This window comes from Colius striatus, chromosome 8, assembly GCF_028858725.1.
Source record: "Colius striatus isolate bColStr4 chromosome 8, bColStr4.1.hap1, whole genome shotgun sequence".
Taxonomy (NCBI): domain Eukaryota; kingdom Metazoa; phylum Chordata; class Aves; order Coliiformes; family Coliidae; genus Colius; species Colius striatus.
In genome coordinates, this window is record NC_084766.1 from 2,601,651 (window position 1) to 2,627,017 (window position 25,367).

The following is a 25,367-nucleotide window of genomic DNA, read 5'->3' on the forward strand; positions in this document are numbered from 1 at the left end:
CAATACAGTGCAGGAAGGGATATTGATATTTGTTCCTATCCAAGCTCTGGTTTTGTGTCCCCCTGGGCTTCCCCTGGTGTGGGCCAGGCTCCCTGCAGTACAGCATGCCCTCAGTAGAGATGAGGATCATACAATTCATGGGGTTTGTTTATTGTAGCCCGTCTCTTCTTGTTCCAGGACTGATTTTGAGCTGTGCTCTTCGTAGCAATTCCAAAACAGCCACGGCGTTCTTATGGCTGAAACCTGCAGAAGCTTTCCTTAACTTTGGTACCTGTGACTTCACACCTTTTGCCTTCTCAGAAAGTCCTCACCACCTTTCCTGGTTGGGACAGAATGCCAGGAAAAGGCTTTAGCTCTGAGCACTACCTTATGCCTCCGCAGCCCCGCTGAGCCCGAGCAGCGCGTTTCCCGGCAGGTCGGTGGGCGCCGTTTCAGCTCCCTCTGAGCCTGTGCCTGGCGGGCAAATGCCAATACCCTCCTGTGCTCAGAAAAGGCTTTTCCAACAGAGTTCATTGCCATTCCAAACCTTAAACATTGTGATACGTGCCAGAAAAATGCAGGGGCTCGTTCTTTAGGGCAGTTTGTCCCTATTTGTGCACGTAGATGTTTTGTTTCTCAAACGTTAGGAACCAAACTGAAGCAAAACCCAGCGTTTTCTGTTGAGCCCGTGCTTCTCCATATTTTGCACTCATGGTGCTTTGTTTGCTTGTACAGACAAAGAGTTATTTGCTATGAGAAGCAGAGCTTCAACTCCTAGCCCTGGCAGAAATAATACAGAAGATATTGGCGTTTAAGTGGTTCTTAAACCACTTCTAGAAAGGGAACAAACCACGTTTGGGCCTATAGAAGCCATTCACAAGTCATTAGTCGATGCTGTAATTGCTGTAACTAGGTGCAGAGTTCTGAGTCTGATCTCACGCTGCTCTAAATGAAGAGTTCTTTCAAAGAAGTGGCATTGCATTCACAGGAGCGCAGATGGAATCAAACGTGGGTGCAAAAACGGTGTTTGATTTCACATCATTGCTAACAGTGGCTGTGTGTGACTGTACAAGTTCCTTTGGAGGGCCCTTCTTTCCCCTTTTAACTCTAATTCTATGAATCACCCTTTGGTGAGGTGCTGTGAGTGTGACTTCTGAATAAAAACACTCAACTGGATAATGGGACCGTGTGTACGTCCCTGTAAAGGGAAGATAAGTCTCTCTAAACATGTTTGGATTAACTTTACCTCCTAGGAAAGAGGGAAAATGGGATCTGCACGCTGTCATTTCCCCTGCAGGTATCTATAGGACCACGTGTAGAAGACACAAAGTTTTTGGCATCGTGTTCCTTCTCCGTTTCTAGTGCAAATGAATGAGCTGCCTCTGAGGGACAGTGCTTTGCATCCTGGCCAACACAGCTATCTGGACTTACTTTTGCTTAGGAAGCTGCAAAGGGAGTTTCAGCCTGATTGCACTGCTTGGGTCTTCCATCATGGAAATAAATCCATGTTTGTATTAATCATATCACACCATAGACCTATAGATGGCTTGTGAATGACAACTACTCTGTAACTTGTTTAGGGTAACTTTGTCGTAGCAATAAGGGCTTAACCTCTGTGTTACTAGATGCAAAATTGCCTTGGCTCCAGGTTGAATTCCTCAGAGTGCAGCACCCTGTGTTGTGTCTTATTAAAACACCTGATGAGGAGGATTCCAAAGCACGTGGCTGACTTGCATCTCACTTGTGCTGTGCAGCTCCATTGACTAGCACAAATAATTGCCTTCTTTCTCTGACAAACCCTATGTGAGTCCAGCACCAGGCCTGGGTGCACAGACATGGGTGGAGGAGAAGAGGGGATGTTGGAGTGAGCAACAAGGTGGAGTTAACACACACACTGTTGTTGGACCAGCACAGCGAGCTGAGAGTCCCAGCCTGAAAATGCAGCATCTCCTTCCCTTTGCTTAGGAGTGACAGGTTGAGTCAGCAGTGCCAGGTTTGAAACACCTCATCAGTGGAAGTGTTAAGGCTTTGTAACTGGGGGTTCAGCACACAGTGCTCTGCCCCATGTCGCCTTCTAACTTGGGCCAGGGCCACGCTGATAAGAGCTGCAGTTTGGTTTACATTCTCAGGTGTGGTGTCTTTGTGGGAAGTACAGCAACAGCAGCAGTTTTTTACTGTAGAGAAAACAGGAGAAAGTGTTGTTTTAAAGACAACTTAAGAATGTGCAGAGACATAGAGCCTTTAGACTTCTGGGTTTATCTTCTGGAGAGAGGTAAGAGCTCAGAATCATCCTGACTGACATGGGCTTGTTTCGAGTACTGTTCTCATTACCTTATGGCTGCCCAGACACATTTATAGGTTTGGAGTTCAGCTTTCTATGTTCCATTAAGTTCTTCCTGTCTCTCTCTGGGTTTTTTTGGTTGTTCCTTTCTTTTCATCTGCTTTTGGCCCCCCATCTAAAGAAAACGAGAGAGGATGGGAGTAGGAGGAGATGAGACAGAGCTCTGTTTCACAGTTGTTCCATCATTTTACAAGTGAAAGCCTACAAAGAGAAACCTGAGTGTGTCTCCATCTTGTAAGCATCTGTACTACCACTGCCAGCCCGTGGATCAAAAGATTATTGGAGGAAATAGCTAGCCATTTTTGTATATATTTTAGGGCTCCTTTCTTCCTTTTATATTACTTTAATACAAAATAAAGGACACTCCAACATGTTGCCCATAAGAGTTCTGTTACAGGTAATTAAATGTAAGTTTACACATTTAATCTACTTTTAAGAGCAAGAGAGACTGGTAAATGACCCAGTTAAGGAAAGTACTCAGCCTAATTGGATGTAATGATTGCTTGCTGGTGTTTATTACTGTACTAAGAGTAGACATGTAGTCTGTGGTTCTAATTTGGTTTAAAGACAAACCTGGAGTATTTGCAGCTATCATCAGAGTTTGATTGTTTCAGTTAACATCACGAAGCAGGCTTGTGTTCATTTGGGAGCTTGAATGTGTTAGAATGGAAAGAGCACTGGGTTTTTTTTCAGTTAATATTGCTCTCCAATTATTACCTCTCCAGACTCTTTTACCTCCAAAAACATCTTGAAGCTTAGGTGTGCTAGCACACATTTTTGCCTGAGGGAAATAAAGATAGATTTCACATCTTTATGTTCATAACGTGACAAATTAGCAATAACTGAATTTACCAGCCAGCTGATTCCTTCTGATTCATCTGTGAGTATGAAATCACCACGTTAATGTTTGATTTAGAGTGTCTCTGCATCGCTCTAAAACAGTTGAGCTCCTCACTAATGTAAAAATCATTGAGAGCTCAATCAAAGCCTCGAGATTTTAGGTTTCATTAAAGTTGCTGGAACTCCCCTAATTAAAGACACCTTGTTGCAATTTGCACTCACAATCCTGGACTTCCAGGAAATGATATCCAAGTGGAATGTCTTGTATCCCAGGGTGTTTACCATAGAAGAATTTTGTTGCTTAAAAATAGAGCACTGGATTTGATGCCCAGAGGAGCAGCACTTGGACTTCACAACACTTATGTAATTATTCTTTATTTCATAAGCTCTCAGAATGATGAATGAGATCAGAAGTGACTTTGAAAAGCAAGGCCACTGATGACCAGTGCACTTAGCCAAGGTGTCTCTGTGTTCCCTGTGATGGATTTAGGAGTTTTATAACATAATAGATCACACAGAGGAATGAAGTTAAAGCAACATTAAAGTCACAAAAGCACAGACATTCTGAATGGAGGCTCCTGCTTCATCTTTATTCACCCTATTGTGCTTAGTTGTTACAAAACACAGATCAGTGAGAGATGTTAGCTGTTTTTATGCTATTACACAGACATAGCAAGGTAATTTAATGGCAGCTTTAATTCTAATTGACTTCATTTATTGTGGAGGAAGGAAAAAAAAAGCCCCCACTGTGGTGTTATTTTGTTGTAGCTTTCAATATGCATTACTGTTAACCGTGCTAGGGTAGTAGAAGCTCTCTTAAGGTTAAAGAAGGATAATTTGCCTATTGGATGTGTGCAGATGGTAGTCTCTTTATAATTTAGGACGTGCTCCAAAACCATGCCAGCTCCTTCTGAAACTTCAGTACTTCAAAAGACGGGATCGTTGCTCCTCTTGAAAATATAGAAGGCTGTAGAGTTGGAATGTGTGGCTCAGGTAGAGCTGGAAAACTGTGATGGGGCAGGAAAGTAAAAGGGTTGTTCTCATACCAAATTCCTCGATGTACTTGGGGGGGTTTAGACTAGTTCTGTTACTTACATCACATAGGAGAAATAAGAGCTCATAGTGCAATACTTACCTGCAAGTACTAGAGGGAGCTGAGGGAAGGAATAGAGACAGAGGAGGAAAAGAAAGGAGAAAGAGGATGGTGAGAACATTTGTGTAAGTTTGCTTGAATAGAGTCTTTTCTGATGCCAAGCCCCATCTACAGCACTCGAAACGCAACGTCTGTGCATTATTCCCTCTCAGTGCCCAAATACATACATTTGTATGCAAGTGTCTGCTGTGCATTTAACACACAACATCTGTGTGTGCCCATGCACACTTGGGAAGGAAGCAGGTTGGTTTATTACCGTGTGCCTTCAACAGAGTTACCACTTTGTTCATTGTTTTAGCGTTATCTGGAGCAAATCGCACCTACCTTCCTAAGGAAGGGATGAATACACTCTGCTCTCCTGGCAGAGTTTCATGTAAGACCTCTCCTTCTTGATTTCCAATGCAAATGATTCCTGCTAAAATCACTAGCAAACATTGCTCTTGAAGACTATCTGAAGAGCACAACACAGCGTTGAAGCACGTTACTAAATAGCTTTCTTAACAGGCCAGAGAGTAGGATGCACCGAGAACTGACTGAAACCTGTTCTTTAATTGGAATATTCATCTTGTGGCTTTCATTCCCCTTTTTCCTTTGCCTCTCATGGCTGGTTTGTTGGTAATGCTGCCCGCCCCTCCCCTCCTGGTGGGCCAGCCAACAGTTCCCTCTGGAGGCAGCATCATTATATCTGCCTGGTTCACTTAGTAGCAGATGGTGAAGAGCAGTAGAGCTGATACACTGCATTTCACAGAAACCAGGATCCTTCTGGTACCTCTGCAGCACACACAGACTTGCCTGCTTTCAGACTGTGAATTCTTTATGTGCCTCCCAAGCTAGGTTTCCTTGTTTGCCACCGTGTACGTCGGTGTCAGAGTGATTTTAGTGACCTGCTCCGTTGCTGGACGATGGGGAAACTGCCCATCTCCAGCTTTCGGCTACCGGTGGATCTATTTCCCCTTTTCTTTCTGTTTTTTTGTACCAAAAATGAAAAGAACCCAGCCCTGATGGTTTTCATTTTCACTGGTTGACAGGCTTTTCTCCCCCCTCCCCTTTTCTTTAATTCCTGCTGTCTGCCAAAGGACAATCTGTTTGCTCTGAGACAGTTTAATGCATAGTGACTACCAGAGGCAGAACTTCCATTGGCTCAGTTACAGGGGTAATTTACACTTTAACAAGGTATTGTGACAAGGTGGTAATTATATTTTTATCACGTCATTATGACATTACCACCTGGAAAGCCATAGCTGATTAATTAGTGGCATATATTAAATTTATAACCCTAGAACTCTAAAGTTATCCTACCTAAGTGGTGTAATTATGTTGAACCGTGGCGTGGCAGTGAATTGGAGGTGAAGATGCCGAGCATCCACCCATTGCAATGAGTTTAACGAGTGCCAGTAGAGGGCAGGGAGCTGCAGAGAAGGAAATATTTCTTTTCAAAGAGAAATGCTGAAGGAGAGGGTGAAGTCACCGGAATCTTGAAACCAAATCTTGTCAGATGGCAAGTCGTGAGGCTCCTGACGGATCCGTGTCTTTAAAGAGACATGTGATTTGAGAGCACTGCGGTTTACACTACTCCCTGCTTTTTCTTTCACAGCTTTATTTTAGTTACTTCACGTGCATTTTGGTTCTTTCCGGCCCCATTGAACTTCTGGAGGCTTGGACTGGCCATTCTAGAGGCCACATCGCCTCTCTGCAACTGATAGGAAGCGCTATTTTTGGCAAGACCACTTTTCCTCAGACTTGTCCTTATGCCCAGGTGTTTTACGTTGTTCCTCCCAATTTACCTTTCATTTTTCCCCACTGCCCTTGATATTAGTCCATTAGAAAACCAAAACGGGGCTGGAAGGAATTAATGAAAATGTCCACAACGGATAGCTTGATCGAATATGTCCCCAGATCCCTGTGCACTAAATGCAGGCAGGATTGTAAACCAAACCTATTTTCATCCAAATGATCATGTTAATGGTCAGAGCTCCGGTTTTGCGTTGGTTTGACTTTCACCGTTTGTCGTGCTTTTCAAAGTCGTATTTCCAGATAACTCACGTTTTATTCTCCCTTTCCGCTACAGAAAATGAAGTGACTACTTTCCCTGTGTTGGTGAGTGATCAGAGTGAAATTGTGGATACCAATGGAGCTGGAGATGCATTTGTTGGAGGTATTTCTTACTTCTTTCTTTTGTTTGGAGATTATCCTATTATTCTCTCTGTATAAAATCTACCATTTTGTTACGAGCTCCATTCTTTTAGAGCTTTTCTCTGCATCCTGAAGTTACATGATTTAATTAAGTTCTGTTTTTCAAAGGGAAAGTGGGCTCTATTACTTTAAAACTAATATGCCATTATGCCATTATGCTGTACTCCAATCGTTTTCATGAGATTAATTGTATCTGTCAGACTGTTGCATAAACAAGCTGCATCAAGTACTATATAGTATACAGAAATCCCTCCTGGCTTAAATGTTAACACATTGTTGTTCTTTAAAACAGGTTGTAGTGAATATTAAACAGTATGTTAATAAGTAAGCCTAATGTCTTCTGATCACGTCAATTTTGGTAGAACATCTGCTTCCAATACAATTATTTGGACATCGGGGAGGAACACAAAGGGTTAATTTGTTAAAACAAACCCAGAAAATATCTGGCATTGCTTAATACCCATTTGCAAACTTGACTATTTCTTTTGGCACAAGCTCTAAGGAGGAGTGGGGAGGAAAGAAAAAGAGGATGTTATGTCTGTGCCTGTTTTAAAAACTGATTCAATGTAAGCCAAGAGCCAGCCTAACCCAAACGCTGTGTGCTTCATTGTCACCTCCACACACGCAGCTCTCTGATGCACTGCTGCATCCCGGAGGCTCCAATATCCACTACGTAGTAGCTGTAAGGAGCTCCATTAGTCACTAATTTAGTGGAAACATTACCAAAGAGACTTTATAAATAGAATGGCAAGGCTCAGTCTTGTAGCTGTGAAGGGGATAACAAGCACCCTGGTACCAAATTAAAGCGTTGGAGGCGCGTCCCGATTGGAGCGAGTGCTCGGCGTAAGCTTAAACGTGTGAGTAACTCCATCCCTGCTTAATACATCACTTAAGCCAATGATACATTTGCAGTATATGCCCAAATCTGGCTGAAAATAGGAATGCTGTTACTCTTTGCTTTGGTGCTTTCATGAACCAAAAAGGACAGAAATAGAGGGAAACACGTTAGGTCGCATTATCCATTCACCTCTTGGCGCGTGCTCGTCGCTCTTTGTCGTTCCAAAACCACGAGACTGTGTTTGAACCAGTAAGTAACAGTGACTGTAACATAAACGAGATCTTCCTCAAGTGCTTGTCTTTGTATACGTGTGCTCTGTGTATCAACTGTGCCAGCAAGCTGCTGTTCTTCTGAAGTGGGAAAGGGAAAAAAAGAAAAGAGACCTTGCCTGTTTTGGTTTCAGATCCTGAAACACGAAGTAACCCTGGGTAGGGCTCAGGTGGGCAGCCTGGCAGACACCCCCCAAGCTTTGCCTCAGCAGGAAGCAGCTTTTCATCTGCCTGCCATGTTTGTCTCGGGCTCTATTTGTTCTCACTTCTTCACATTTTAGGCATCTTGAAACCCAGACTTTTCTTTCTTAATAATCCTACTTTTGTTCGTTCCTCCTTTATCTGCAGGAAGACTACTGCAGCTAAACAATCAGGCTTTTAAGTGCTGCCTGATCTCTTGTAACCCTTCCTCTTCAAATTATATCCTTTCCCCTGGTACTGGTGTTGCTTTTCTGTAAAAGGGCTAAAACATTGGCTTCAGTAGATTATTCAGAACATCCTGAATGGAAAGGCTGATATGAGCCACATCACACTTCATTCCAAACTGCTGCCTTCCACCGCGGGGTAAGGAGTTCAGGCATGCTCTGTCAGACTGGGCTTAGATCAGTTGGGAGATTCCTTTCTCCAAGGGGAAAAATGATGTGGAAAATGCTCAACTCCATTGGGAAGGAAAAGGATCTTCTAAAAGATCGTCTCCCTGTTGTCATTCCCGGTCTGCTGAGTTAACGTGTGTGGATACAGCAAGCTGCAGTGTATTTGGAGTAACCTTAACATAGCACTGAGGCATTGATGCTTTTTGTGTGGATGCAAGTGCAATGCAGTCCAGTGGTAATATGGCATCATAGCATTGTAGAGTTGTCCCTCAGTACCTGACAAAGAACTGACCACAGCTGGTTTTCCCTGTGCAATACAAGTTGGCTCAACAGTTGCAAATGCGTCTGAAATCTCACAGCAGCCAGGCACTTACCTGAGTGTCGTCGTGTGAGCTGAGGGTCTTGTTGCACCATGTTTCTCCCTGTTGTGACTCACGGCAGCATGAGCTTTAGAATGTCCATAGTTCTTCTAGTAGCTTCTGAGATATCTTCATTCTCCTCTGTCACCCCATAAATAATAGATTGGTCATTTATTCTCCTCAGAGATCGGATTTTCCTGAGCTCAATCCAGATGTGAGAGTCATAATAGTGGAGGTACACAGCTGATTCTGGTCTTACATACTGTGGTCTCCTTCTTTATGGAGTCATTTCTTTTTCCTTCCCATATGTAGGAAATAGGATATTGGGCTGGATATGGTTTGGTTTGGACTGTGTTTCATTTGGGGGAAACGTCTGTGTTTTATCTGTGTCGCACTTTTCACGTGTTTCCACGGGAGAAGTTCTTTATTATCTCCTTACCAAGAAGCCCTCTTCAGTACTGTTGGTAATGCTACTCAACATCTGTGTCTTCTGTTGATTTTAGCCTAGAGCCAGATGCAGTGTAACTGCCCTGACAGGATTTTTCTAATGGGAAGAAGGATACATCCTCTTCAGTGCTTTTCTCTCTTCTTTCTTTGACTGAGATTTTTAGCAAGTTGTTACTACCTAGGCTACAGCACGTGGAATGTTTTTATTTTAGTGTCCTTGTAGTAAAACACTTCAAAATTCATCCCTTGAATAAAAAATGCACTCAGTGTTACAGCATGCTCTCCTGGAAAAGTGGTTCTCTCATTCAAACAGCAGAGAACAAGACTCCCGTGGCAGAGCTTCCCACGCTTCTCCGGGACCGGTTTATTAACACGATGGAACAGGGGTTTTGTTGAAGGAAATGTCTTGGCTGAGAGGGGAGTGTGGGATATGATGAGATCTAACCCCATCAAGCAGGATTTATTTTACATTAAGAGGTCAGGTTTGTTAGGCTCTGTCATATTTTGAAAGGTCTTTCGTGCAGCCACTCTCTTCCAGGGGTATAACTCGCAGATTGTAAGGAAGTTCCTTCTTGCTAATTGTGCCAACTTGGCCAATCCCTCCTCCTGCAGCAAATCAAGACACTTTTGGGTTGGGGTTTTGTTTGTTTGTTTTCAAGAACCTGTGTAACTACCTTAAAGGCATGAAAAAGTTTAAAGACACAAAGTTTCTGGGCACTTGTAGCTCTGAGAGTCGGTTCACGAGTTTCTGAACATGAAACCACCGGCCTCCAAGGAGAACTAGCTCACTCCAACAGCTAGCAAGAAGAAATAAACTGCATGCTTCAGTTGCAATGTGTTTTTATTAAGTTGGCACCAGGAATATCTCTGAGTTTCTTGCCTGTTCCTGAAGGCATCAAGTGATCTGCCACTCAGGCTGGCGCAATGCATGGATGAGAAACTGGATTTTCAAAGTGCTGCAGGTATCTTTATGCTAAAAACCCTTCTGTAAACAATACCAACAGAGTTCTGCCTTTGTTGCTTTCCAGCAACACTGCTACCTTTCAGAAGTTTAAGCAATAATAACAATAATTTACTTGGTAGCACCTCCCATGGGTTTCAGGGGTACCACAGCTTCTCGGTTATCGAGCCCTGAAACACCCCTAAATTAACGTTGCAGTTCCACCTCCAGGTTCTGATGACATTGACAAATCACTTGAGCTTTGCTGACATGGCTTTGTGTCACAGGAGTCCTCTTAATGGAATTACAGCCTCGGTTTCTAGAGGTTGGGGAACGTTTGATTACTCGTTACATTAACATTTATTTATTACTAGTCAGCCCCAGTTTGAACCTTTGCAATAATGGTAATCGAAGCATATTTAATAGAGGTAAAGAGATTGAAATATGGACAGTTTTACCATCTTGTGCCATCCTGCTTGCTTGAGCCACAGTAGGTCTGCCTTCTGTTTGGACTCCCCTTTGTCATTGCCACCGTAACTAATGAAAACAATCGGCGTCTTTTCTGACAGTTCCTGACATTGTTCCCTGCGAAATCTCTCCCCCACAATCTGTCTGCTCCCTAGAACTGGGCAGAGGCTTAGTAATAAATGAACAGAAGAAGGTGTGAGATCAATGTTTCTTTGGGTTCTGTCAATATAAATATATTGACTTAGTAATCTACTATGATTTAGTCATCTACTGCATGAAAAGTACTGGAGTATGAAATGTAACCACAAATCATTCCCAAGTAGCGGGGTGAAGCGGCGACAGAATGATCACACCCAGTGTATGTTCCACCCTTCCCAAGGAAGAGGAATCCCGAGGCAGAAGGAGCTCTTCATTAACCCTGTACAGTGCCAAATATGAGCTGGTAGCAGTTTGCCTCTGCCGGGATCAAAGCTGAGGTCGATGGCTCAAACCACCTGCCAGTTTAAAAACCCCACTGGCAGCTTTCGTGCACCCAGGAATCTTGTCAGGCTGATAGCTCGAGCTCGGAAGCTACCTTCAGATCTTCATTGGCACACGTGCTTATGGAGTAAGCAGTTCGCTTGATCTCCCATGTGAAACCTGGTGTGAATCTGATGAGATGGACAACTACTGTCTCAGCTACCAGAGAACTACTTTGATTAAAGACAGGGACATCAGGACTTGTCCTTGCGTGAGTGTGCCTCGTGGTGTCCTTTTCTTTAGACATGACAGGGCTTCCCTCCTTTTGTTTCAGTTTCCAAACTGGCTCAATAAAGCCATTCCATCATCTTTAATATAGAGGTTAAGCCTAAACGCTATTTTTCCATCTTGATCTGAAGGCCTACAAATTAGATAAGGACCCTGGGCTGCTGAGAGTTTGCCTGAAGGTCACCACATTGTTCAAATTTTAGCCTGTTTTCATGAGATAAAGGCAAATGGCTTTCTGTGGAGTGACATCCAGCTTTGATTTGCAAGCTAAGGAATCTTTGGTATACTTCTACAGTAGTGAAATGTTAACATATCCTGAATGTGAAACGTTCTTTGAATATATCCTACCTATAGATAGATGTGTGTTTATACAAACACAGCACAAGGAATAGAAATAGAGATTTGCAAAGAACCTGTAGCACACAGGAGAAAAACACTCATCATTACTCCTCTGGTATTGAAAGTTTGCTGCAGAAACCTTTTTAAGAAGTGGTCTGGTTCTATTTTCTGAACACATTGGTCTAACTTGGAAATACCTCTACTGAAGCTGGTGGGTTTAAACCAGTGGACTGTTGGTAAAAAGGGAAACGGAATTGAATACAGTATAGTAATATTTCTGCTGTTGTTCTGCAGAACCCATCTCTCATGGAAGGAAGCCAAGAATCTTTAAAATGAAATTCATCTAAATGGGATTTAACATGATCTGAGGTGGCCCTGTTTTAAGCCAGGGGATAGAGCAAGTGACCTCCAGAGGTCCCTTCCAACCTAGCTTGTGCTAAGGTCCTGTGAGTTATAATCCTACAGGAATTATGTTCCCAGGTGCCATTTTGTGCTCCTCTGAGAATCCAGCCTCAGTCATCTTCAGAGGACACTGTCGCTGCCCAAAGAGTAGAAGCTGGCTGAATTAAGAGATGAAGCTTATGCAATAGGAATCCCATCTTCTCACAGTCAATCTGATCTAGGGCAAAGATGGGCTGCATTCATGACTTTGTCTACAAAGTCTCTTATGTATTTCCAGTGAAGGAATTGTGTGGATGGAGGCATGTGTGAGACATGAAATGAGTTCTGATGCCTGGTCGCTGCGTGGCTATACCAGGAGCGCTAAACGTGCCAAAAGGATCTCACGGTGCCTTCAGCAGAGCCAGGGGATCTGAATGGTCTGTCAGAGTACTAAATTATGGCTTGTGACTGTATTAACAAGAAAATTCCCTGAGGGATTTGTAGGAGTTTTGTAGAAGAATCTGTTTTCACTAAAAGCATTGCAGGGAAATTCAGTGTTCCTCCTGTTTGTTGTAGTTTGATCTCTGTGTGAGTTTCTGTGGTAAGATCTGCCCCCACTCAAGTCCACTCCCCGCCCCAAAAACCATTCTAGAGTTGTTGAAATAGGAGTTCAAGGAACTAGAACAGTTCTTTACTGACCAGCAGGAGTGTGATACCAGAAGCTACGTAATCCACTTACAGTGGCCTTTAATTTGGGTGAGGTTTTTATACTTGCTTGAGACACCTTGGGAAGTTGTCGTCATTTTTTAATCATGTTTGGTAGAGAGAGACACGGTGGCTAGAACATGACTGCTGGGAAGTACTGCCTTCTGATAACACCACAGCTTTGAGGAGCTTTTTTTTGCAAGCTGGGAGTGAGGGCTATTTTTTTGGTGGTACCCATTAAATATGTATGTGCATGGAACTTGCTATGACTGATTTCTGCTGCAAAATTTACCTTTGCAAGCAGAGAGACAAGGGGATACTGCTTTGAACTGTTCTGTCTTTTCTTTGAAGTAAGGAGAAATGTTCTAGCAGGAATCAGCACTGGCTTATCCTTCATTTAAACAACATGGGTGGCTAATTGCCTCTGAGCAGTCCCGTTGTTACTGAGATCGTGGCTGATGAGATACGAAGCTTTGAGAGAGAAAATACCTTCTTAATGTCATCGGCCCTTTGACTGACAGCCTGTTTTGCCCATCTTTAATACTCCTGTTTTATCAACAGCATACATGAGTATAACAGCTGAGCTGCAGATAGGGCATCAATCTTTGCTTGCTGGGGGATAACTTGTCAACGTGCTCATGACTCACCGCCCCTGTGCTCTGATGGCATTCGTAACTCTCTCAGATAAACATCACATCTAAACCCAGGCCATTAGATGGCCACGTTATCTCTGTAACTGACCTTCTACAGACGAGAAAATCACTGGATTATGTGTTGCTAGTTGATTTTTCTCAGTCCCAGCTAGAAGCACATCATTATTCTGATCAATAGCGGAGCCGGTCGTTAGTAATTTCGACATTAATACCGGCACGGTGTTGAGATTTGCCACCATTTGAATTGCAGCTACTTAAACAAAAACATAAACATTTCCATCAGGAAAAGCATGGAATGCTCCTGCTTCCTTTTCCATTCCCTCTGTACCACTTTCCAATCAAAGATTCTTTCTTTGGAAGTAATACACCGTTCCGTGCTGGCGTGACACTTGGAGCTGGGAGCGAGCCCTGTTCAAGTGTGATTTCATTGTGATGCAGTCTTGGTTGAATTGTTTTGTTCTCTTGCTTTCTGACTCTTCATCTTAGTTTTATTACATCTGTATTTTTGATCAGAACACAGTAACTTAAACATGGCAATGCACGTTTTCCCCTGTACAGCTTGAAGGCAATCCAAATACCTGGTAGAATTCCTGGATGGCAAAACATGGGTGTACTTGCTGTCATTTTTTTAAATAACATGGAGAAGTGAGAGATCCAGTTAAAAGGATCAGTGTATGGAATTAAAAACCCTCAGAAGTTTCTAATTAGACTGAAGCAGGACCTGATCCTTCGAGCCACCGCGTCTCTTCTCCTGTCAGTGACACCATCAGCGTTCAGGGAGCCTCAGTACACAGCAAGAGGATTAACATTTTGCAGAACTGGGCTTGAAAAGGCCTGAGTTACCTCCCCATAAATTCAGTGACGTTGTGGACAGGCTTTGTGAGAAATCCACAAGGGATAGGTTGCATACCTTTGAAAAAAAACACACCCACTGTGTTAAAAATAGATTCTCAAAACCAATTATAAAGTTGCAATTCTGGCTGTAATAGCTATGGGACAATTACAAATCGACTTCACGCCTCAAAGCAAATCATCACCGTTTCAAATAGTTTGTCATGCCTGCAATCCCTATCCTCAGAACGTTTCACTTCATGTTAATATGTCATGTGTTAGAAAATCATGTAAGGATAAAGAGAACGTTCGTGGGGAAGGTTAGAAATGACTTTAATGAGTTGTTATTACCTTGCTCGCAGACTGCTGGTAATATTTTTGTGTTATTTTAATGTACTCTGAGTAGAGACAGAGGCACTAGTCAGATTGGATCATCAGGAACATTCCCCTGGGAATCAGGGCAGGATATAGTCCCCTAAGAAACGATGTGTCACATGAAGCTATAATTCACGGGAGATGCTCCAACAACAACACCACAACAATGAAATACAAAAATGTGCTGAAATACATTATTTCATGTCTAATACGACTTGGCATGCTGCTGTGGAGATTGGCACAAGGACCAGAATGGTACTGCTCAGGCTGCAGCCTCAGCTCGTGGGGTCCTCGCTCACTTCTAGCTGCATCTGTTGCAGAGCAGGATGGTACCGTCTCCCAGGGTGTCTTCACTGCCCCCACGCTGAAACGGGCTCGTGCTTGAAGTGGGAAGATGGCAAGGTTGCAATAAAAAGGAAAGAGAAGAAAACCCCCCACCACGGTCCCATGGTTTGAAAGCAGTAGTGGTAGGTTGGTTTGCCAGTGATCTCCAACTCTGAGGGACATTACAGTTATTGGCAATCAGTACTGACCGGTATCAGTCCAGGGCTGTTGCATTTAAGGAGGCAGAAGATATTAAATGCCACTGCATTAAAAATAGGAGCATTACAAGTACAGTACCAGGGCAGGATATTTCAGCCCACAGAAGTCAGTAAGTTCATAGGCTGTCTAGCTACCAGATTTCTTTTTGCATACTGCTGTCTTGCTTGTGGAGGGATGCACCTGCAGAGAAAACCTTACTGAGAGGCGGTCACTCTGCAAACACAGCTTCAGATCTCTCCTGGCTTTCGTAATTGTGAATCTCAGCTATGAAGTCACATTCACCCAACCTTTTTTGTACTTGGATACATGTTAAAAACTGAACAGAGGCCAGCACACAGGATTCCACTTTGTTATTTCTACATTAAATTAGTGATGTTCTCTTCCTTTTATCCCAAGTATTGGCTGTAGTAATCAGCACCATTTAATGTCAATACAACAGATCTGCTTTGAGGCTCAGAAATTTTCCTCAGGTACTAATGAAGGAAAGCTTATTTCATTCTTCTGACTCAAAAATGACTAAGGAGAATTTTAGCTTCTGAAGATTGCTTCTAGGAAACCTTCTAAGAAATGCTTTTAGGAGAAACAAAGAAGCCTGGAAAGTAGGGGCTTTCTCGGATAGAGAAGATTCTTCCAATGAAAATGTGTTTGGTTTGGTGTCTTCAGTGCCTTGATTGCTCCCTGTAAGCTTGGAGGTGCTGTTTGGGGGGGTTTTGTAATCAAATGTTTTCCCCTGATCCTGGCTGTTGGAGACAAGCTCAAAGCCACCAGCTTCTGATCCAAAAGGGAATTTCCCAAAGTTCATCATGTTAACTTAAAGATGAAAAAGAGGACCAAACCATCACAAGTTAGAACTCTGTGATCAGTTCCCTCTATTACATCTTCCTTGGAATATATTGTAGGCTGAAATGATTCTTTTCTTGGACAGTAAGATATTCCTAGGAGTTTAATAGGAGTGATATACAACTGGTTGTAAAGAGTCAACTGAGGTGATTGATGTGGAGGATGTCATGGTATATAACACCTATGCCTCTCCTCCAGCTTTGAGCTGTTCCCCCTCGAAGGGCAGACAGCCTTCGCTCGAGGCACGGGCTCCCCTCAGTCTCAGTAGCCTTTGAATGAGGATCTAAGTTTTCTCCATCCATTGCACAGCCTTCAGGACCAAACTGCTGTAGAGTTAAAACCACCATTCCTACCTCACAAAGGCATTGAGAAAACCAGACAGCTCATTTTCCTTCGAGAGAGTCTCTGACAGACCCGAGCATCCATAGAGACCTTGGCAAGTGTGGTGACACAGTGTTCTACGAGCTGCAGTGAGCTGGCCCAGTAGGTCCAAACAGCAGCAACCATGGGTGCAAGGCAATAAAATTAATGAGCCTCGAGTAACTGATTCCTGATGGACTAACAGAGGCGTTGTGGAGTTGTAGTTTGGGGGGTTTTATCGTCACATTTCTGCAGGAATCTTTCGTTAACATTTTCCACACGTAACAGTTCCGAAGCATTGGAGTCTGAACTCTTTCTTGCTTTGTGTATGCAACACCTCCTCTCCATTCCAGGAAAAGGCTGCTAAACTGAAAATACTCCTTTCACTTATCCATGGTTGTCTACTAAATGCAGAGTTGTACTATTTGCATGTGTCCAGAAGTGACCGTATAACCTCAGACTGAGGGAGACACACACCCACCCATCTGAGTAATCCTGACAGAAGCTCAGTGCATTCAAAATGGGTCATAAACATGGATAAAACGAGAGGGATAGGGACAGCAATACCAACACTGCCTGCTTTTCCTGCAAACATGCTTGGTTTAGTGTTCATGCAGGCGATGGGAAGGTAAGAAGCTTGTGTCAGTGAGTGGTACCCAGACGGTGAAAGGCGTTCAGCAGGTGACCATTTTCTACGGTAAATACAGACTTCCAAAACAGTTTATTCCTGATCTTATGGTTTTGTCATTCTCTGGAAGTAAAAATATTGACATTTACCAGGCTGTTTGTTCCAGCTTTCTGATCTCCTGCAGTTTATTTTTATAACAACCTTGTCGATGAGGCTCTTACTCAGCTCTCTAGGTTTAACTGGGTTGAGTCGATTTGTTACCACAGCTTCAAGTAGCTGTTACAGAACAAGCGAGACATCCTAATAAAGCTGTAAACGTGTTTACTCAAACATGGTATTGATTTTACTTGGAGAGGGAGAAGCTAGTGCTTACCATGGTGTCAAGGAGGATGAATTTAACTCTGGTTTTTCATTGTCATCTGTCATGGTTGCGAAACACTAAGTGAAGCCACGAGAGGATAATTAGACTTGCCAGAAATTGAGCCCCTAAAATCAGTTAACCACTTGAGATTTTTGTAGTTTAATTAGTTTTTATTAAAACTTTCCTCCAGTGGTACAGGCAGGAAGGGTTTTCTAATGTTCTTTTCAGCGAGAGTGAGATTCCAAGGTTGCCACTTGTTAGATGTACATCTTAAATGACTCTCTTTCTGAAAGGGTTGGTAACCTCTTTTTCTCTCGCTTTACAATTAGCCTGGCACTACAGTTTTGTAGAAGCACAGAGCCCTTTCATTTTAAAAGAGAGGGAAAAGACACTTGTTTGTACCCATGCACGGTTGCAGTTAATAACATATATGTGCACGTGTGGAACAATTCTTACGCCGTTTGCAGGGAGAACGTGCTACGCTATGTGACGGCTGAAAGAAATACAGTGTGTCTCAAGATGCTTAGATTGAATTTGTCTCCTATATTGTAAGCCTGATGTGTCAGACCACAGTGCCAAAAGACATGAAAACAGAAGCCAAATCCCACCCTTAATCAAAAACGTTTCCATTTCGAATAGCCAACATTCGGTTTGATAGCGATGGGCAGGGCCCCTGGCTTACCACAGTTCTTGGCTGTAATCTCCACCATCTGCCACCAAATTAAAACAAGGAGAAACCTCAGCATGTTGACGTGCAGCCGTTCAGTGACTATTGCAGAACCGTCTGATGCCAACATCTTTTACAATATCTAGGTTGGCTGGTTGGCTCTTGGCACCGGCGTTGCCAGCCACCTGAGTACAACTGACCAGGCTCGTGCTACCACAACAGTGCTAAAAGACATGCAAAAAAGAAAGCCTCAGTCCTATCAGCTATGTGGCTTTAAATTGCTAGGGGTAGTGTTTCTTGAAATCTCCATCCTCCCACACTGCTGGCCTGGAAAGCTAGTGGGATCACATAAAAATAGACGAGCGCTCGAGCAACTGTGATCAACGCTGCATACGAACGAGAGTGTGACAAGGTGCTTTGCAAGTGTCCCCCGTGGTGGGATGGCATCGGTTTGGAAAAGCAGATCACAAACAGAAGCTTTAAATACACTCACCAAAAACATGCTGTTGATGATCCTTTCTGCTGCTGGTCAGTGGCCTGGCTAGCATGGGTGCTTCAGGGTTCAGCTGGAAGAGGAGGATTGCTTGGGAACACCACGTAGCAAAAAGACTTTGAGAGGCTCCGACTCGGGGTCAGTTTGTAATTGTTTGTAATTAATGCATTTGATAATTGCTTTTCTAAAAGGAATTGCATTCCTTTTGCCTTGACCATTTTGTAAAGGTTGGAAGTGTGAGAGAAACTGCAGAAAGACGGAGGAGTGGGGGAGCTGGGTGTCGGAGGCTATAAACGGATTTCCAGCCAGCATTAGTAATTAACAGTCATTAAAATTAATTGTCAAGCGTGCAATTTGAAATGAAACATTTGGCTTCGGTATGAACTGTTTTTAAGTGTTGTTAAACCATTACTGAAGCAGACCAGAACTGTTTTAACATCTCCACTATTGGACTCCCACATTCGTATCCAACTGCACCAGCGCTGGGCGTTCGTTCAGCATTGCCCCTGGTAATCTGCAAACAAAACTTGCAGAGACATCACTGATTGCAGTGACGTTGCTCCTGAAGTAGCTCTGTTTTGCTGGCCACATGAAAATGAGCTTGGTGGGTCTTGAGTGATTTTTAAGCGGTACTCAGAAGCAGCAAAGCAAAGACGAGACCTTTAGTGTCAGTCGGGGGACTGTCTTGCTGTGTCTTTTCAGACTCGTGTTGACGTCCCCAAAGAGAGTGGAGCTGGTTTCAGTGAGGAGGGCCTTGGTTCGGGTCTGGATTTTGAGGCTCAAGCACCACTTCTGGTCCTTGGCTTACAGAACTTTGCATGTGTGGGGAGCACAAAAAGGAAGACAGCAACTTGACTTTTCCATCCTTCGTTCTGTTTGCAGACCTAACGATTACAAACGTTGTCTTTGAGCTTACGTAGGAAGGGAGCTGGAGATAATACAGATTAACTCTCAATTATTTCAGGCACACTTTTCAGAGCAAAATGATTTCAGAGATGCTTTTCTCTGCTGAGCAGAAAAGAAATAATTATGGGCCAAAAATAGCTATTGGTGTGTTAAAATCACTTCTGTCATCTGGGAATGCAAATATGTTTTGTACCACTCTGAGGTTTAAAGCAGCTTTTGAAGCAAAGTTGTCTGTGCTTTCTAGGAAGATATTGAATAACTGATGGGATGAGTTGGACACGGTTCCAGACAAGCTCTTACTGTGACTAGGTGCAAGGTGGTTCCCTGGCAGCCTGTGTCTGTGAGGTGTCCTGATCTACTCTGAAAGCGTAACTGGGGTGGCTTAATTACAGTAAAGTGGCCTACGAGACATCCTGCAACTACTGTTTCTCTTGCACCATGAACAGTAAACGCTTTGGATGTCAGGACAAGTGGGAAAGCCCTGAGTTTGGTTCTTGCCTCTGTGTTCTAGTGTGAGGAGAGGGGAAGGCAGCACCATCAGCAGCGTGGCAGTGCTGCTGCAGGAGAGCTGCAGTTAGAAGGTGGTAGACAATATTGCTTGAAGTTGTTTGGGTAAAATATTGGAAGCGAGGTTGTCTCATGTAGCCAAAACAGACTACTGCTGCTTTCTGCACTCCATTGCAGTGATAGCCAGGAACCAGTTCAGGTCACGTCAGAAGCTCAAATAGTCACTGAGCTACTTCAGTCTGTGCTGGGATGATCTGGTTCTGTGATCCCAGGCCCATGGTACAGGATGAGAGTTCAATCCTGCCCTTTCTCTCTGCGAAACTGGAGGAAGAGTGTGAAGTAAATCTGAAGCCATGTTCACTTCTTGCGTTTCCAGTCTTGGCACCTTAAAGAGATGACAGCCTTCAACTGCTTATCATCTTCCCTCCACTGCCCTGCTCACTGGCAGAGCTGTCTGAGGACTCTCTAACCCGCTTCAGTTTAAATCAGCCAGGTTAGCAACGATCTCCTATGCAACAGTTTAATCTGTCTCGTTTGGACAAGAGTATCAGGTTATACGAGCAGCACAGAGGGATGGTGAAAAAACAGACAGGGCAATAACTTCTTCAGCTAGAACTCAAAGATCAGAACCCATGCCTTGAGAGTATAACTTGTGGGGTTTGCATCACCGTACCTTCTACACCGGAGGAGGCAAACTCTTACTTATATTCTAACCATGTTGCCTTTTAGGGCATTAACTAAAGTGAACATTCTGCAGCTAAGGCAGCCGACCTGATAGAGCTCTTTGTTTCTCTGCTCAAACAGCAGCACTTTCTGGTGTTCCCTCGGGGTCTGCTGTGCCAACTGCCTCGGCTGAGTGTGTGATGTAGTTCTGTGTTTGTGATAAGTGTGTTTGTATTGTCATTCGATGCAATATTGTGTCAGATACCGCTATTTCTATTTCATCTATGAAACACACACCTTTTAAGAGAAACTCAACAGACAAGGGAATGGTTTGAGGGCAAACTCCCCACTGCAGTTTTGACATATCTCATATATGACAGCTGTACTTAATGTCTTTTCTCCACCGTTGTGAAATCACAGAGGTCTGTCGTTCCTGTCCCCAATTAGAACGGGATGTTTTCTCACCTGGTTCTGCTTTCACTTAGATCAGAATAAATAAGAAGTAGCTTCACTGAAGGCAAAAGTTATATACTAGCTTGAAGCTACAGTGAGCCTGGGAGGTTATGACAGTCTCAGTCTAGATGGTATCGAAAAACAGTTTGTGTTTTATGGTCCTTTGCTCTCTGGGTTTTCTGATCTTCGTATCTGTTTGATGCCTTGATCGTAAACATGGAGGATGGTTGTTCTTTCTTGCATAAAGCCCTCTCTGAATTCATGCTCTGAACAAAACCTAGCCTCGTGTTTGCCTTTGGAGGCCTGCCCAGTGCATTTTCCATACTGAGTCAGAAATGGACTGCCTTCACAGCCTCGTTTTACACACGGATACAGCTCGCTCTCAACTTCTAACCACCCAGAAGCACGCTGGCAAGCTCCTGCCTCCCAGGCAGTTTCAGTGTAATGATTGACATTCTCCACATATCCAGGAAAGTTTCTCCTAAGGATGCACATTAATTTAATGGAGAGCAGACCGCTTTCATCTCGTTGTTCAGGTCTGATTTCTGCCAGGCGTGCCGTTGGAGCTTCTCACCCAACTGCTGCAGCTGGACCATCCCGCCACAGGCGTGTTGCCTGTTGTCCCGACTGCCATCAGTGAGAGCGCTCACAGCACAATTCCTTCCTGTTTCAGATGCTCATCCTTGTGTACTGGAAACTCTTGTCTTCTCCACTTGTGCCTGTGGACTTCACTCCTGTTGGTGAAGCAAGTCATTTCTTTCCCAGAGAGCGTCAGTCAATATCTGTGAAGTTCCAACTAATATGTAGCTCTCTAGAAAACTAGTGGTGTCAGAAACATGGGAGTTTTCTCTTAGCTGTCAACTAAAACACCTGCTTTCTATGGCCTGCTTATTCTAATTAAAAGTATTTGATTTATAGATTTAGTAGCTTCAAACTCTTCTCCCCTTTGGTGCAGTTTAGAGAAAACTATACATCAACTAGGCTTCTTTTCACTAGCAGTCGTGACCAAGAAGCCAAGATAGATCTTGGTAATTCATGGAAACAGAGTCTTTTCCTCAGCACTGTTGTCCTTCATTCATCTAACCTTCTTTTTTCCATGTTTTACATGAAGTTTACATGAAGTTTCATCTTCATGGAACACACGTTATAGCGTAGGATAACGGATTAAAATACGCTGTAACGTGCCACAGAAGGAGATATTTGGAATAGGAGCCTAGGTTACATGAGAGCATCACAATAGAATGTAGAATCAGAACAGAGGACATGTATTTGAAAGCAAGCTAGCAAAACATATCATCTCTGATTCCAAATCTGTAATATGTCAGAAATTGGTACCTGTGAGCAAGCTACACACTACTCAGGAGAGACAGGGTTTGGAGGCTAGATTGGTGCTGTCAAAGCCCGGGGCCTGTCAGAGCGTGACACAGGGACTTGAAATGGTGTATGAAAGCTTTAAAAAGAACACATTTCAGCTTGCTAGGATGGTGGTTTTCCTGGGCAAGCCTCACTTTCCTTCTGTGATTGAATGAGGAAGAGAGGTACACCTGCAACATGTTAAAAACAGGACAAAAGTGAATAAAATGTTACATCTGGCATGACCGAGGGGAGATTTAAATTATACCATACTAAATTTACTTTTCACATCTTCAAAACCTCTTCCAAGTTTAAAATAACCTGTTTCACCCACACCCCCTCCCCATAAATTCTGCCACGCTTTTGATCACAATTGTTTCAGCCAAGGCAAAATGTTTCAGAAAGGAGGAACTTGATGCATCAAACTTCTGGTGCCACTTGTGACAAGTGTGTGTGAATACTCCACTTTCTTAGGACTCTGCTTTATATTGATTGAAAGATGTGCTCTGCTCCTCAAAACACTCCAGCTCCCAGTGGTTTCTGGTTTTGTGAGCCGTGCATGCTAGAGCTTTGCTAGCTAAAGCAATTAACTGAGTGCCTGGTTCTAGAGGTGCTTGTCCCTCGGTGCAGTTTGCTGTTTATGTAGGGATCTGAACAGGCTAAGAGGTACCCACGGTTATAGAAGTCTTGGGTTGAATTTCCCATCATCAAGGGCAACAGATGCCCTTTCTTCATCTGGTTAACCTTCTTCATCTGGTTAACTTTCCTCATGAGGTTAAAGTTCCTCCGCTGCCTTTCATTGTGACCACCTGTAGTGGAATACAGATGTTTGTTTAAGTGCCTTGCTCTCTTTTTGCTCCAAGGACAGCTTGTGGAGTGAGGGTTGTGTGGGGCTGTGTCTGTAGACAGTGTGAGGAGAAGGAGCTCTCTTCAGCAGGGAAAACTGAGGCTTTGTTTTTAAAACGGTATTTGAGGAATCAGGGGAGGAGAAGAGAGGAGAACTCTGGTGAAATCATTTTGATACAGATCACTCTTGATAATCTTTCATGTAACTGAAGCTACCAATTGGATGCTTGAGGTAGAAGGAACAGCAGCAGCGCTGCAGCTCAGCACAGTGCTAAGTTCCAACACTAAGCCAAGCTACCTGTGGTCATACGGTTAGGCCAATGTTTCAGTGCTCTGACAAACTGACACAGTCAAAAAAACCCCCTTGAACCTGACTGTTTTCTCCCTTGTGTTTGTGTCCCCTGTGCTCCCCAGGCTTTCTGTCGCAGCTCGTCTATGACCGGCCGGTGACCGAGTGCATCCGGGCGGGACATTACGCCGCCAGCGTCATCATCAAGCGCTCGGGCTGCACCTTCCCAGAGAAGCCCGACTTCCACTGATACTGGGCAATTGGAGGGATCAAGAGTAACTCCCATGTTGCCACGGGATTGCTGCCTATGTTTTTTCCTCCTTCCCTTTCCTCACCTTTCCAATTACCTGCATCAACGCTTCTGTACTTCTGTTCATCGCATTCTAAACAAAAGATGTATCTCTATGGTGTTTTCCTTTTCAATACCAGTACAACGTCTCAGTAGTCTTTAACTTCTGGAAACAGTGCTAAGTGAAGCTTCTTCTCTCATCCATCAGGAAAAAAAGTGTTCTGTTTACCCAGTTTATAAGGAAGCCCCGTGTAAATGACACTGCTGATTAAAATACTTGTGTTGAATTATCTAGTTTGTATCCAGCTGTGGCCAAATCCTACTCAACTCACGTGAAGTCAACAGACCTCACTTTGTGTTACAAGCCTGGAATTGTTTTTCCCATATAGTGGAGTCACAGTAAAGAGTGGTTTCGTTATGTATTTGAGTGTGTAAGAATCTGGCCATCAGACCCTGAAAGTGAGTAGCTGTTTTGGCAGTAATTTAAGGATCCAAAGCTGATATCCTGCGTTCAGTCACCTTGCACTGATGCCTGTAGCTTCGGGTCTGTCACTCTGTGAGGGGGCAGGGTCTGGCCACTCCACACCCAGCCACATTCATCTGTCAGGTGAGCCAGCAGGTAGGTACTTTCAGTGATTTCAGGGCGAGTTGGTGATGAACACAAACATACAGATAGGTCCCATCTCCTCCACGTTGAGCTTTCTAGAGGCTGCATTTATTCAGGTACACCCAGTGAAAAGGAGGTACAGAAATCTTAATGCAGGATCCATGGTCGGGAAATGCCAAACAGAATCTCTGAAGCGCACACACTTTTAAACTTCTCGTTTCCTTTGGATAATTAAGCAATATGGTGGATTGTGTTTGTATTTACAGTATTCAAAGAGGTGATCTGACACTGCATTCATTACTTTGCTATGTAATTTGATACTGATGAATAAAACAATTGTCATACAGTAACTCCTGCTCTTGTATCGGTGCGTGTTCTACTGCCTGGGACGGGGAACGGCTGCTTAACCCACAGCACGTGCCAGGGCTCAACGTTTTACATGTGCCTCTCGGTGTCCAGGCGGGTGTTGGAGGCTGGTCCCAGCAATAAGGAAGCGAAGCAACACCAGTTTGGTGTTTGTAGCACAGATGAGCCCTCGTGGGGCCATGGAGCTGCATCATCACGGGCATAAGTCACTGCATCCTAAGTGCAGCCTGTCCTTCAAGGACTCAGCCTCACAGTTTCTGTCTGACAAAGGCTGTGTGTCCAGGCCTTGTCTGTCTCTGGACCTACCCATGGGCAGCTTCATGCAAGTAACACTTGTCCGGTTTCTTCACAGTGCTGCTCTCGAAAGAGTGTTGGACTTCACAGTTCTCACGTTCTAGCATAGGAGAGAAGAAGAGGAAGGAATACACTGGAGTGAAAATGGAACTGCAAACAAAGAGGCTGCAGTGTGCTTGATCTTCAGGCTTTGTGGGTCAGCAGAAGAATGCTGTTTTGTACACCTGATGATTCATTTTTGGTTCTTTAACTTGATGCATCCCTGTGGTATCTTTTCATCCCTGTGGTATGTTTTAATCACAAAGCACTGACAGGCTGAGGAAGGATGAGTTCCAGTTCGTGCTTTGAATGGATGGGCACATGTGCCACACCACACTTACTGCATCAATGTGGCTGTCGGTAAGGAAAAACCCAGTGGCCTAGTGGTTACATTTGCTTGTTCCCTTTCCTC

The 25,367-nt window shown here is 43.7% G+C and overlaps 1 protein-coding gene across 5 annotated transcripts in view; it reads left to right on the forward strand.

The window, feature by feature from the left end:
• The window catches only part of ADK (adenosine kinase), a 253,036-nt gene extending 228,430 nt beyond the window's left edge, over positions 1 to 24,606 (forward strand). For all 5 annotated transcript variants that reach the window (XM_062001445.1, XM_062001448.1, XM_062001447.1 and 2 more), the window contains exons 10-11: positions 6,382 to 6,468; positions 23,486 to 24,606. In XM_062001445.1, the coding sequence (XP_061857429.1) occupies positions 6,382 to 6,468; positions 23,486 to 23,610 (212 nt within the window). In that variant the 3' untranslated portion in view covers positions 23,611 to 24,606. The remainder of the gene's footprint in view (positions 1 to 6,381; positions 6,469 to 23,485) is intronic.
• The last annotated feature ends 761 nt before the right edge of the window (positions 24,607 to 25,367 follow it).